The sequence below is a fragment of the Megascapheus bottae genome, chromosome 15, assembly GCF_031878675.1.
Source record: "Megascapheus bottae isolate mThoBot1 chromosome 15, mThoBot2.hap1, whole genome shotgun sequence".
In the NCBI taxonomy this organism is placed as follows: Eukaryota; Metazoa; Chordata; class Mammalia; order Rodentia; family Geomyidae; genus Megascapheus; species Megascapheus bottae.
Window position 1 is genome coordinate 4,274,981 of NC_143523.1, and position 13,696 is coordinate 4,288,676.

Sequence of the window (13,696 nt, forward strand, 5' to 3'; positions counted from 1 at the left end):
TATGGACAAGAAACAATGTAATATAATCATTTTACAAGGAATTAAGTGTTTTATTACCTCTAGGTCTGCCCATGTTCCAAAATGATGTTTACTGGCTGGAGAAGCTTCCAGATTCTGCAGAACTGAGTTCCCTTTCCCACTGACTTCTCTAGATACAATTCCAGTACAACACTACCCACCAGAGTTCTCCAGTGATGGAGGTAGGTGGTGGAACTCAACACAGCAGGTGTCATGGAAAGCTAATATGTTTATCCTGTATAATTTAAATTCAAGTAAATGGCTACATAGGATAGTGGTTACATTACCAGACTGGATACAAAAAAACAATCTGAAAGCATTGTCTCCTGCTATGTGTGGTTATATTTATATACATATATAATATATATTTCAATATTTGCATATATATTATATATGTGTGCAAATATATAGACAAATATATGTTATATATGTAACTATAATCACACATATATAGCTGGTTATATGTTGTATATACATATGCATGCTTTGTGAGTGTGTGAGTGTGAGTGTGTGTGTGTGTGTGTGTGTGTGTGTGTGCGTGTGTGTAACTTGACCCTAGCTTTAGGCTAGGTGATGCAGGGTTTAATGGTATTCTGTCAAGAAAATGGTTAAAATCTTTGACTAAGCTACACAGAAAACCTAGGACGCTACTGCCCAGACCAGCAGCTGTCTGAGGAGCAAGCTCTGTGTGCTCACTGCACCCGGGGTCACTCAGGCCCTGGGCAGTCGCGAGGGACACATGGTGTGAGGGAAACCCCATGTTCTCTTCCCTGCAACCTCAAAAATGGGTCCATCCCAAAACTACGTAAATGCTCTAAAATGACACTGGTTTCAAGCCTGAAATCCTTTCGATAAAAACAAAAATGAAGAGAAAGCCAAAAACACAGATAGCCATGACGGGTCATGGCGGCCTATAGCATTCCTTGCTCTGAAGACCTCAGAGCCAGGGAGAGGCTGCACCACTACAGTCTCCCTCCCTTCCCTCCCTTCTGGAGGAAACTCTTCCTGAAGCGGCCGAGGACAGGGTGCAGGCAGCCACCCTTGCTTCAGTGACCAGGGAAAATCAGAAAGCCTTTCGATGTTTCCAGGGGGTCTAGCTTCCAATCAAAGCATCACTGTCACAACTGTTCCCCAAGGGTTTTTCCTGTGTCTTCTGCCTGTCTTTCAAGACTCCAAGTCACAAGTAGACAAAGACTAAAAAATGACAAGCACGTAGATCGTCCACACTGAGTGGAAAACCACGACAGAAAAATCCTCCGCAGTGTAAATTAGATGCTTTAAAGTATTATTTCTTGCTTTAACAAAAGAACTCATGATTATTTTGTTTGGTTTCTGTTCTCAAAGAAGCAACCCCTTATGATGAATTTGAAAGCACTGTATTTTGCAAATGTGAATTGCTAGTAGGATAAATCAATTATGTACAGCAACATTCAAAGTTAGAGCAGAGCTGCAATTCTTCTTCTGAGATGATAACTCAGTGAACACAGTGAAATCTGCCCCCAGCACCAGGACTCTGACAGCCACCAAAAATTCCACCAGTGGTGGCAGTGACTAGTTTCTCATTAGTGTAATTAATCCCTCCTTGTGCTCCATGTAGATATTTCATTACAAGGATGATTACAGGTAGAACTTCCACATTCATTCTATCTGGTTAGGACGCAGACCGCTCCATACTTACGGCTGGAAGGGAATGAAATGTTGTTTATCTTCATCGTCTACTTTTCCATTTATTATATCAGTTACATCCATCACTGGGAACAAGAAAAGAACAGAGGGTTTGCTTAAATGCTACAATCATACAACGCCAATGAACAAACCAAGAAATGGAATTCAGGGTCCTCTTCTAGCCAATCACCGGGGGGTACAAAGAGGAATTTTCTTACGTTCAAGTCTAAAGGACTTCTCTGTCTGAAGACAAACTCAGTTGTCTGAGAATGCTGTGCTCCCCTGGAGCTGGAACTCCAATCAGCATGACACTGAGAAATTCCTTGCTGCATCCTAGCCACCACTCTGTGGTATGATACCCATAGGCCACCGTGGGAAGAAGAAAAGATCTCCAGCCATGGGCACCTAACCTGGGGCACACGTCACTGTGCTGCTCTCATTCTTTCATGCCTAACATACACAGCCACACGGCACAGGCAGCTAGCTATTCTACTCCCCATGACACAACTCTCTAATCAGAAGACCACAAGCAAGCAGCCCTAGTTTACCAAGGGCCGCCCAACACATGCAGGTGTCTGTGACGCTGAGGAATGTGGGAGTGTCATTCAACAGGGACCCTTAGTCATCTACAGGGCGTCTGAGGGAACTGAGGCTCACAGACAGGAGTGCACACAGAGCAGGAGGGCCTCGGTGTCCTGCACTGGATCTGCAGGAACCAGGCTCCCTGACACCCTAGGAAAGGCTAAGGAACTCCCCATCCCTGATGGCGTTCAGGGCTCCCCTGCAGTTACCTCCTATCTTCTGGATAAAACGTCTTTTACCCTTGGCTATGACCAACGCAGCAGGAAAACCCAGGCTATCTAGCCCCAGAGAGGACTGAGCATGACCTCTGACTCTGTCTTTCCTGGCTAACGGGGAGAGTGCCCAAGTTCTCCCCTAATGACAAGCATCGTGCACTGACAACGTGGACCAACATCATTCCTATACCCTGACTCCTCCCCAAAGAGGGCAGCCCCTATAGAGCAAGAAAGGAAGTATACTGTGTCCCCAGTGAAGCAGTGGAGCTGAGAGCAGGGAGCGCACCAATGGGTCAAGAACCTCGGGAAATGGCCAACCACAAGACAACAGGACGGAGCTCTGGTCAGCTTCTCGTAGGATGCTTGTCCAGCACTGGAAATTCATGGGGGGGGGGACTGGCTCCACATCCAGCCCCCACCTGCTGCTAAGAAGCTCATACACACAGGCCTGCACTTAGCCACTTGTGTAGAAGCAGGAAACAGCACTGACTCGCAGAGGATTCCACCAAGTGGCGACAGCCGAGACAAAGGCAGCCTGAACCAGGCCACGAGGGGCTCACTTTTACCCCAGGACGATCTCAGCTGCTTACTGGGTCTCCTCGATGATCACACTTTCCTCCTATCCAGCCCACAATCGGACTCAGTAGGAAGGCAACAAGTAGGTCTGAAACACTGCCTCAGTTCAAGCACCTACAATGCTGACCAGCCTTCACCCTGCAAATACTAACAATGCCACAGGCCCAGCCTCTGAGGTCTGAAGACACGAGGACTTGAGGGGATCCACCTCCCAACAAGACAGCCAGAGTGTCTGTCTACATCTCGGCAGAAGTCTGTCATATCTAGCTGCAAGGCTGCAGGATGGCATGCGTGTGTGAGGGTGGAAAGGCTGGAGAACAAGCACACCATGCCAGGGAGTAGGGAAGGTGGCAGGTGGGGAGCCCCGAGAGTGGGGAGGTGACAGGGCTGGCAGCTTAGGTCCTGGGGATGAGCCATTGGCACAGCACAGTAAAAGCATCCAGGCATGGAGTAAGCCAGGATGAGCGTCACAACCCCACCCCCAACACAGCGTTCCCCCCACAGCGGGGAAGAGGATACCCTCCTGCAGCCCAGAGGGGGATGCTTCAGGCTCAAGGGCCCTCATGCCATACTTCCTGTACCACAAAGACTACCAAAGGAATGGCACAGCCACAGGTCCTGCTCCTCCAAACCCCAACTCCTGAATAAACAGCCAAATAAGATGTCTGCGAGACAACAATTTTTTAGAAACTAAATCGTACATGTGAGTAGAGTGGGTATGCTTCTTTGACTAAACTGTGAAAGTGAAAATGGTTAAAATGACAAAGAAAAAGAGACTGAGGAAACGGGAAAAAAAACAAACAAAGAACAGAAAAGTATATCATGTGATCTGGGGACAGAGCCCAGGTCTCTGTGTAGTCACTCTCACTAAGCTACATCCCCACCCCTAGAAGAATTTCATAGTTGTTAAATTATATACCACAAACATAGAAAAGCAATTAGAAATATACCAGAATCATCACAGGGTACAACCCTGGCTATGTAGACTTCGCAATGATTTATTTAAGTCTTTTTCAGATAAAGGTTCCATGATTTTCACAAACGCATTCTGTTTTAACATTATCAAAAGGTATAGGAGAAAGGGATGTGACTGGAATTGGTGGTTTGGGGGTTTTGTTGCTGCTGTTGTTTTTATTTTTGGTTGGGGCGGGTCACTATACTGGGGTTTGAACTCAGGACTTTGCAGGCATTCTACCACTTGAGCCATGCCATCAGTCCTTTTTGCTCTTGTGGTTTTTCTCATCAAGTCTCACTTTTTTATCCAGGCCCACTTAGACTGGGAAGCTTCCCCACAGTACTGGGATGACACAAACACTACCATCCGCAGCTATTGGTGGAGATGGGAGCCTTTTAACCTGGGGTGGCTTGGAACTAAAATCCTCTCAATCCAAGCCTCCTGGGAAGCGAGGATTAGAAGCATGAGCCACAGTGCCCGCCTCTGACTACTTTTCTTTAATAAGACTAAAACTTACAGGTGTAAAGATCCATGAATATTCTCCTCATTTTAAGGAACTGGGTTCTGTTGACCTAGACAAACAGGAATCATTCTGAAGAAAGGCTCAAAATTAAATCTGCATGTAGAAACTGGAGCTGAACACAAACAGGTAGAATCCATGTACCAAAATGCCTCCCCCTTTCCTCAGGTGGGTACAGAAGGGGGCCTGTGGTGGGAGGGGGCCCGAGGCGGGCAGGGGTCTGTGTTTGGGAGGGGTATCATGTTAGGAGGGGGCCCGAGGTGAGAGGGAGCCTGTTGTGAATTGGTGCCTGTGGGGGATAGGGAGTCATGGAGGGAGGAGGCCTGTAGGAGGGGGCTCTGTGCGACTAGATTCCTGAGCTACGGAAGGGGAATGAGCCTCTTGGGTGACTGCTGCCAACAGAATGGGTGGGGCTTGGGTAGCACTTTGGTACTTGATAAATCTGCTTCGCAAAACTCACAAGGGAAGGTCACCCCTCCTGTGTCCAGTTTTCCAGACGAAACTGGGAACTGAATGAGCAGAAGGCTCCATCCTCACTTGACGTTACAGAAACACATGACTGAGTGGATGTCAGAAAACGTAAGCTCTGAAGTCACTGGGGGTGCTAGAACCCTGTGCTGGGGCCCAGGATGCATGAGACTCTAGCTTCCTCAGGTGCTGAAGAGCCAAGAGAGCAAACAATAGCAAGGCAGCTGGAACCGGGAGCAGAGGTCACTGCCCAGAGGGCCTGGGAGAGGCTTCACATACTGGGATGTCCAGTGGCAGAGAGCAGAGGCCTCCAGGGGCCGGTGAAACTCATCACAGAGGAGCTCCACAGTCCCTGGGTGAGTGAGGCTGAGCTGTAAGAGTCAGAAGAGTGCAGGCCACGACAGGACAGCGCCCAGCAACACAGAGTGGTGGGTACCAAGGACACGAGCCAGAAGAAAAAGATGAGGACCAATCCAGACAGGGAATCCAGTAGAAAGAAGATAATCATAGAGACCAGGGGACTGGACACGGTTGGCGTCACAGACAGAGACCCAAGCCCCAGGGAGTGGACAGAAACCCGAGTGCCGCTGACTCCATCAGATAGGACTCCAGAAACAAAGCACAGCCTAGACCAGAGTTTCTGGATTTCCAGACAAGTCCAGGAGCCTGCAGGCTCTGACCCAACCCCAGCCCAGCCAGAAAATATGAGCACAGTCTGAGCCTTCAGGGGCCACAGTTACATGGCCCAGGAATGTGACCAGCATCACCTGTCACATCCTGGCTCCATCATCCCCCTAGGAGTGGGGGGTCCCGTTTTAATCAAAAAGAGAGGGAAACTGTTTGCGTTTCACCAAGAGCTCATCTCTGCATTAACAGCTCTAATGACAATGACAATAGCACTCACAGGACCTCAATAACAGTGTGATCTCCCCAGCCATCTAAGAACCAGAGGACCCACCTCTGGCAAGAGGATGACTCGGGGATCTTGTCAAAGATGTCTCTGATTGCTTCAGGGAAGCCTAATACAGCTGCGACTAAAATAAAATATTTCTATCTGCCCTGGAGATGAGAGACTAGAAGGTGCTGAAGAAAACAAAGGCATCTCAACGACCTATATAATCTCTACTATCAACAGGAACTTACGGGTTCTGAGAAACACAGGAGCACCCGTGAGGTAGAGATTCAAGTCATCACGGATGGAAATGTGAGTACATCCCAGTGCAAGGCCCGAGGAGCCCCACAGAGGAGCCCCAGTCTCCACATCTCACTAACAACTGGAAATCAACGACAGCCAGCAGTGAGATGGAAGCAGCTCAGACGAGCGCACTTCCCACTCACTGCACACCACCACCGCACTGAACCGCACAAAGCAGCCGTCATGGGTTTAAATGACTGGATGCATTTTTACTTGAAGTCCACAGAAGCACAGGGGATTTGCAGGGCAACGAGATGACTTCTGTATGGTAACAGAATCTCAAAAACCACAGCAAAGTATATGAACACAACCAGTATCCCCCAAAACACACGGACTGGAGCCCCAGCTGAAACGACTGCTCACCACTGCCAGGCTGTGAGTCAGGCAGGAATCTGAGAACTGCCCAATTTTGCCTGAATCTAACACTTGTCTGAGCATCGTCTAAATAGAAGAGAGAGAGAAAAGCCTAGGTTCTAAGTTTCTGAGAAGCCAAGATGAAGAAAATCTTTCATCATCATATCGACAAAATTTAAACAATTCTCCTCAGCCAGCCAGGCACTGGCGGCTGACATCTGTAATCCTAGCAACTCAGGATGCTGAGCTCTGAGGATTGTGGTTTGAAACCAGTGCAGACGGGAAAGTCCAAGCAGGAGACTCATCGCCAGTTAACTACCAGAAAACCGGAAGTGGCGGTGTGGAGTGGTACAGCACTAGCCTTCAGCAAAAAAGCTCAGGGATGGTTCCCAGTCCTGAATACAAGCCCCATGACTGATGAGAGGAAGAAAGGAAAGAAGGAAGGGAGGAAGGGAGGGAGGGAGGGAGGGAGGGAGGGAGGGAGGGAGGGAGGGAGACAGAGAGAGAGAGAGAGAGAGAGAGAAATTCCCTCAGACAGGAATAAGCCCAGCACTCAGAAGGCTAAGGCAGAAGATCATATAGTCATAAGTTCAGGGCTAGCCAGAGCTATAGCAAAATAATAATAATAATAATATGTATTGAAATATAAAAATGTATGTATTAAAAATTAAAAATATGTCTTAAAAAAACCTAAGCAAGGACAAGAGAACAAGGTAACCAAATCCCCTAGCAACTATAAAATAGAGGGGAAAATGTTGACCAAAATTATGAAAAAGGGAATGACACTGAAATGGTAGGCTACTGATCAGGATCTGGAAACACTTGTCTTTCTTCACGAGACATGACCAGGCTCACACCTTTGTTCCGCTACCACCAAAGATAACCAGGGGGAAACACAAAGGGGAAAGCCCACGTTGGGCTCACCATGCAATTTCTCTCTCTTTGTCATCCCCCCGCATCCACCCACCTCATCCCTTGATGGATCTACACCATCCCCTTCTAAATCAATCGCCAAGACCAGGAAGCCTGAAACCCTCTGAAGCCTGGCTTCCCTAAAAGCTGCGGGGAAATGGGTTGGGGTCCCTCCCAGGAAAAGTTGAAATCTACTTTCAAACCACACATTCCTGGAAAGCTGGTGGACCAAAAGCCTCCTGAGTTGAGTAGGTCAACTTGAAACTACACAGGAAAAAAGAAACAACAATGTTTCTCTCCCCCTCCACCAACAAAGATTATAAACCAAAGCTGCTGCCCACTGTTGACTATGGGACAGTAGCTCTTACTCCACGCTGGTGGTGATGTGGAATCTCAAGGAAAATGAGGAAATGGATTACCAGCCACGCCAAAAGGTCGCCGCAAGCCCGAGGTCAGTTTCCGAGTGTTGCTGTCTCTGAGCTCCATGCGACCCACTCTGACGATCTGACAGACGAAACTTATCTTCTCCCTCTTCAGGTCTTTACTTCCGAGGTCCTGGAAATAGGCATTTCCAGCAATGACTGTGGAGAACCATTGCTCAACAAGCAAAAGAAGAGGGAAGACCTGGACTGAGATTCTCATCTCACACAGGAAGCTCTTCAAAGGACAAAAGGAACCTGACAATCAACTAGTACACCTAAGGGAACTTAAGATACAAGCCTAAGAGACTTGTTCCAGGGTAATCAAGTAAATCTTTGTCACAGTAGTATTTTTGAGGGGAAGCAAGGTATGAGGGTCTCAGCTCTAGCCCATGTGCCTGCTAGACAAGCTCTCTATAACCTGAGCCAGGCGCCCAGCCTTTTCTGCTTTTGTGAAGCCTCATATTTATGCCCACATTGGCCTGGAGTCCAATCCTCCAACTTAAGTTTACCACTTAACTGGGATGTCAGAATTCATTGGCTCAGATGAGGTCCTGTAAAGTTTGCTCCCTGATTGTCTTTGAACTGCAGTTTTCCCAATGTAAGCCTACAGCTGAGATACAGGCATGAACTGCCATACCTGTCTTAGTCACAGTGACTTTTCCATGTAGCTAGAGACTCAGACTTCTAAGAAGCACTCTATACAGCAGAGATTACCCTGTGTTGCAGGCCTCCCAGGCTCCATACACTGGTACATAAAAAAATCAGACAGACACTCACTGAAAATAGCCATTGGAGAAATGAACAAACCAATCCTGAGGTGTGCACTTACCGTAAAAACAGCTCGCAAATTATGCAGTCTGTCTATGTCCTTGGGTAACCCTGAACTTGACCAGCGAACAAGATAGTTTTCACTGGAAAAGGGAAGAAAGTAAAAGCAAATTAATTTTCCAAATATAACAGAGTTTTAAATGTACAGGTACATCACCTTATAATTAATACCACAGAAGTCTTCTGTACCCACAATTTATAAACTATGAATGTATAAATAGAAACACTACTGAATAGATTGACTCCCCCATGAGCAAATACTGCACACACACTTTGGCAGGGTTCCATTGAGATATCTTAATTATAATTGCAATGGAACTATTTGCAAATGGTATTTTGATGTTTACAATCCAAGCAAGCTTCTTGTCAATTTAGAATGACATGAACATAAAATTCAATACAATGTATATTTAATTCAGGATATAAAACAAGCCAAATAAATGCAAATACAAACTGTGTCCTTTATCAAAAAGATACCAAGTCCTTATCAGAAGTGGGAATAAATTCACCCAGTTATTCTCTAAGACATACACTAAGTTTTTAAACATTGAATAATACAAGTGTAGACACTTGAGTTTTAACTCACACAGACATACAGACTCCTGCATTATTTCACATACACTTTAATCAGAATTTTTCCGGCTGGACAAACAAGACCATGCCAGAAAAACGGGTTGCCATATTTTCACTCTGTAGATATTAATGGGGAGTCTGCAGGTGACAGGCACCCTCCCAGACACTATTCCAGCCAGTCAGCTCAGAGAAATAGCAACAGGACAGATGTCACAGAAATGACCTTCAAAAGTTAGAAAGAGGAAAAGTTGGCCTTCTGGAGAGTATGGGGATATAAAGTCCTATAGTGAGTGACACATGCAAAACAAAGGATTATCTCAACCTTCAGCTCAGCCCTTAAATATCACAGCTTGTTCCAGGGACCACTGTAATCCAACAACCTGGCAAACAGCAACACAGCTGTAAGAAAGCTTACCCCACCCGGAGCTCAAGAGATAAAGACAGAAACCAAGCCGTCCAGAAATAGCCACTCCAGGTAGACATTGTCTTTCCCAGCACCAGCAGCAGAAACAGATGTGTGGGTGGCTCCAGTGCTATTTGCATAAGTGTAACCCGAAGCCAAGACCAGGACCCAGGAAGTCACATACCTGATGAACTTGGACTCTGTAGGGTCATAGAGAGACATGAGGACCTCAGCATCTTCTCCTATCTTACAAACCACATTCTTGAGGTTGACAAACAGGGCCAGAGAAGGGGTGGCCGCAAACTTGGCTTGTCTGTTAATATCCAGGTTCTGCTTCTGAGACTACGTGAAAAGAAACAAAGTCAACATGAGTAACATCAACCATGGGAGAGGGTTCACAGCTAGCCAGCCTAGCTCAACAAGGCCATTCACGTTCATGGTACCTCCCGCCCCCACCACACATTCAGCACATTCCGTGCTGAAAACACGGCACCCTAGGCTATGGTCACAATGCTGTATCAGCCAGCACCAAGTATCTTCAGGGTCACAGAACTGCAGTGAATGGGAAGGCTGACCACGAGAAGAGTGCCTTATTTTAATCTGGGGGGACCCTCTTAGAAAAAAATGACCCATAGACACCACTGTCTCATTCTTCATTATTTCCTTCGTACCTGGCGTACACCAGATGCCTAATAAATACTTGTTAAATTAAAAGATGGTTCAGGCATTTTATTAATTTCATCACTAAAGGGCAGAGAAGATTCCTTGCCTTATCCTTGCTAACTCTAATTTCCCACTTCCCACTGTCAGAGAGGACAGGCTGAATAGGGCATTGTCTCCCACTCAACAGAGGGCCACAGAGGGGACCACCACTGAGATTTCGCCCTCTCCACTGATGCACAGGACTGTGTGCATCTCCTCAGGAAGGGGATTCTCCACATTCCTGTCGCACGGCTCGCCAATGGCCCTTCCCAGGTATCACCTGGCTTGCACTGTGTCCTTCTCCCATTTGGGTTCTCTTGGGCGGATTCTGGGCACCACTGACACTTGACTGAGAAATGCAGTCTGCATCCACACAGCCTACAACAGAGGGGCTAACTTAACTTTTTTTTTTTTTTTGGCCAGTCCTGGGCTTGAGCTCAGAACCTGAGCACTGTCCTTGGGCTTTCTCAAGGCTAAAACTCTACCACTTGAGCCACAGCACCACTTTTTCCTATGTATGTGCTACCAAGGAATTGAACCAGGTCTTTGTGCATGCAAGTACTCTACCACTAGGCCAAATTACCAGCCCCTTACCTTTTCTTCTTGCAATCGTTCCTCCACTTGTTTGGAAGCAACTTTGTGAGCTCGGAAGAGACTAATGGTGCTTGTTAGTTCTGGATCCAAAATGTTCCCATCTTCATCTCGCACCACGAGGTCCAAGTCAAGAATTCTACAACAAGAATTCACAACTTCAGGGATACACACATCACCACCATAACTTCAGCTCCAGCCACTGAACAGATGAAAACATCTCAGAAAATGGTGCTTTCAGTAACTCAAAATGTGCCACACTGGGGACTTAAAAGAACAAATTCCTCAAGTCTTAGTTCCATTGCAATAGTGACTTTGTCAATCAATGAGAAGTCTGATATCTACAAGGCCAAGGGAATGAACATGACTAATTACTGTGGAAGGGACAGACTTAGACAAAGCACATTACATTGAACACACATATAAAACACGTGTGTACATAACATTTTTTTTTTGCCAGTCCTAGGACTTGAACTTAGGGCCTGGACACTGTCCCTTCACTTCTTTTGCTCAAAGCTAGCACTCCACCAGTGGAGTCACAGGGCCACTTCCAGTTTTTGTTTATATGGTAATGAGAAATCGAACCCAGAGATTCATGCACGTTAGGCAAGCACTCTACCCCTACGCCACATTGCCAGCCTAACTATCTATCTTTACTGCCATATTCACATCCAAACTCAGTAAAGATGGCAGCTAACTGGTGCCTGGGTGTTGGAGCTCATATCTATAACCCTAACAATGCAGGAGTCTGAGATATACAGATCACAGTTAGAAGCCAGGCCAAAGAGAAAAGTCAAAGATCTCTTAACTACCAAAAAGCCAGACATGAAGGTATGACTCAAATAGTAGAACATCAGTCTTGAGCAAAACAGCTAAAGGTCAGCGCCTAGGCCATGAGTTGAAGCCCCAATACAGGCACAAGAAGAAAGAAAGAAAAATGATGGCAGCTGTCACATCATGGTTTGGTTGGGAAGGAGTGGAAGAGTGAACACAGAGACACACACATCCACTCATTTACTCTGCATCACTGTCTGGTTGGAATCTCAACACAGCTTCCCTTCTTCCTAGTGTCTGTGTCAAGTCCTATATTGAGCCACTGGAAGACTCACAGTCAAGATGTTCCATTGTGCTTGAGCAGGGAACATATGGATGTTATTCACAATTACATTAGGCAACTTCCTGGCCAGATGGCTGAATGCAGTAGCCAACTTAAAATACAAGTGACATCTGGCTGGTAAGACTGTCCACATTACATCTAGAACTTATTTTTTGGCAAAAGTCTCTCCAATTCCCAAAACCAATGCAATTATTATGTGGTATTTTTAACCCAAATTCGTTATTTTTATTTAAGAAATATACAAAATGAAGACATCAAAATTTCTGCCAGGGTAAGGTACTCTGATTTTCTTTTAAGTAGGACAAGCAGGGTTTAGGGCAAGAAACTAACCAAAGGCACCTGATACCCTGCCACCAGCCCTTGGGATTATAGTTCTGCTACTAACAAATCCGTAGGAGCCAGCTCTTTTCTCAAAACCACATGACACAAGAAAGTCCTTTGAAAGAATCAAGTGCAGTCCAAAGATGTCTTTAACAGTTACCAGCTTAGAGTTGAATCTAACAATAAACACTCCATCACATGCTAACCCCACATTTCTCTTGCGTACCCACTCCTTAAAGCAGGTCAACTGTTTTCTTTTTAATGTGAGGATGGCATGGCACTATTTGGAAGGCAACTGGGCAGTACTGTGTGGGTAGAGTTAGGGGATGCATGCGTTCCAGCATCCTGTATTCTAAAGCCTTTACAAATGATCAGGATGTAGATATGCCAAAGGGAACCCTGTGGCTAAGATCAAGCTCAAGGTTTTCTTCAGCTTTGTTCATCCAGGGGTGGAGACCAGATGAAATGTTTAAAATCATACCACCTAAGCGCAAATAAATCTAGGGGTACTCTCCACAGCTACATAAATTAGTTTAAATGAATCATAATAATAATATAAATTTTTAGAGACAAGCTAGAAATATCCAGAAAATACATTTGACACCTCTGCAAGAACAACAAGATAAATGATGACTGTATATGCCAAGACACGGCCCTGGCTCTGGTTACAAATCTAGCAGAATCAGGGTGGGAGAGGGTCTTCTGCTAGTAGCAAGGGCAAGGAGCATGGGACAGAGGTGCACTGTCTATCCACATTCCAGGAGACCTGGTTGGTTGGTCTGGGATGGAAGCCCTTGCCCAAGATAGTTTCTCTGAGTTCAGACATAGCCAGGCTATGCGTCTGTTTGTAGAATCTGGCACAACTACCCAGAAGAGGACAAGTTTCATGGTTCCCTAACACAGGTCTCAGAACTGGGAGAGTCCACGGAAAGAACCCTAGTTCTGGATACTACACACCTGGGGCAGATGGCAGCACTAAAACAGGCAGAAAGGGGGGACGGGGTGAGGGGGTAGCTCCTTCTTCAGGTGGGGTGGGGGTGGGGGGATCACTGTGGACACACTCTGAAGTAGAACAAAGGAATGGTGGGCTGTTCCTCCCCACCTTACTGGAGAGGGCAGGGCCCCACACTGAGGAGAAAAAGAGTACATTTCCAGAGTGACCTAGTAGAGCCCTAAACCCAGGGGACGACACCTTGCCCTTTTCTAAATGGAAATGTGCCTATGTTTGGATATGAGAAATCTGATTTTTGGATGAAATGTAATTGCAGTGTCCTCCAGG

At 46.3% G+C, this 13,696-nt stretch overlaps 1 protein-coding gene across 2 annotated transcripts in view; it reads right to left on the bottom strand.

Annotated features, from left to right (window-relative positions):
• The window catches only part of Dock1 (dedicator of cytokinesis 1), a 411,811-nt gene that overhangs the window by 347,687 nt on the left and 50,428 nt on the right, over window positions 1–13,696 (bottom strand). For both annotated transcript variants that reach the window (XM_090345612.1, XM_090345611.1), the window contains exons 7-11: window positions 10,983–11,118; window positions 9,871–10,028; window positions 8,712–8,793; window positions 7,880–8,015; window positions 1,697–1,769 (exon numbers count right to left, since the gene is read on the bottom strand). In XM_090345612.1, coding sequence (XP_090201738.1) covers window positions 1,697–1,769; window positions 7,880–8,015; window positions 8,712–8,793; window positions 9,871–10,028; window positions 10,983–11,118 — 585 coding nt within the window. The remainder of the gene's footprint in view (window positions 1–1,696; window positions 1,770–7,879; window positions 8,016–8,711; window positions 8,794–9,870; window positions 10,029–10,982; window positions 11,119–13,696) is intronic.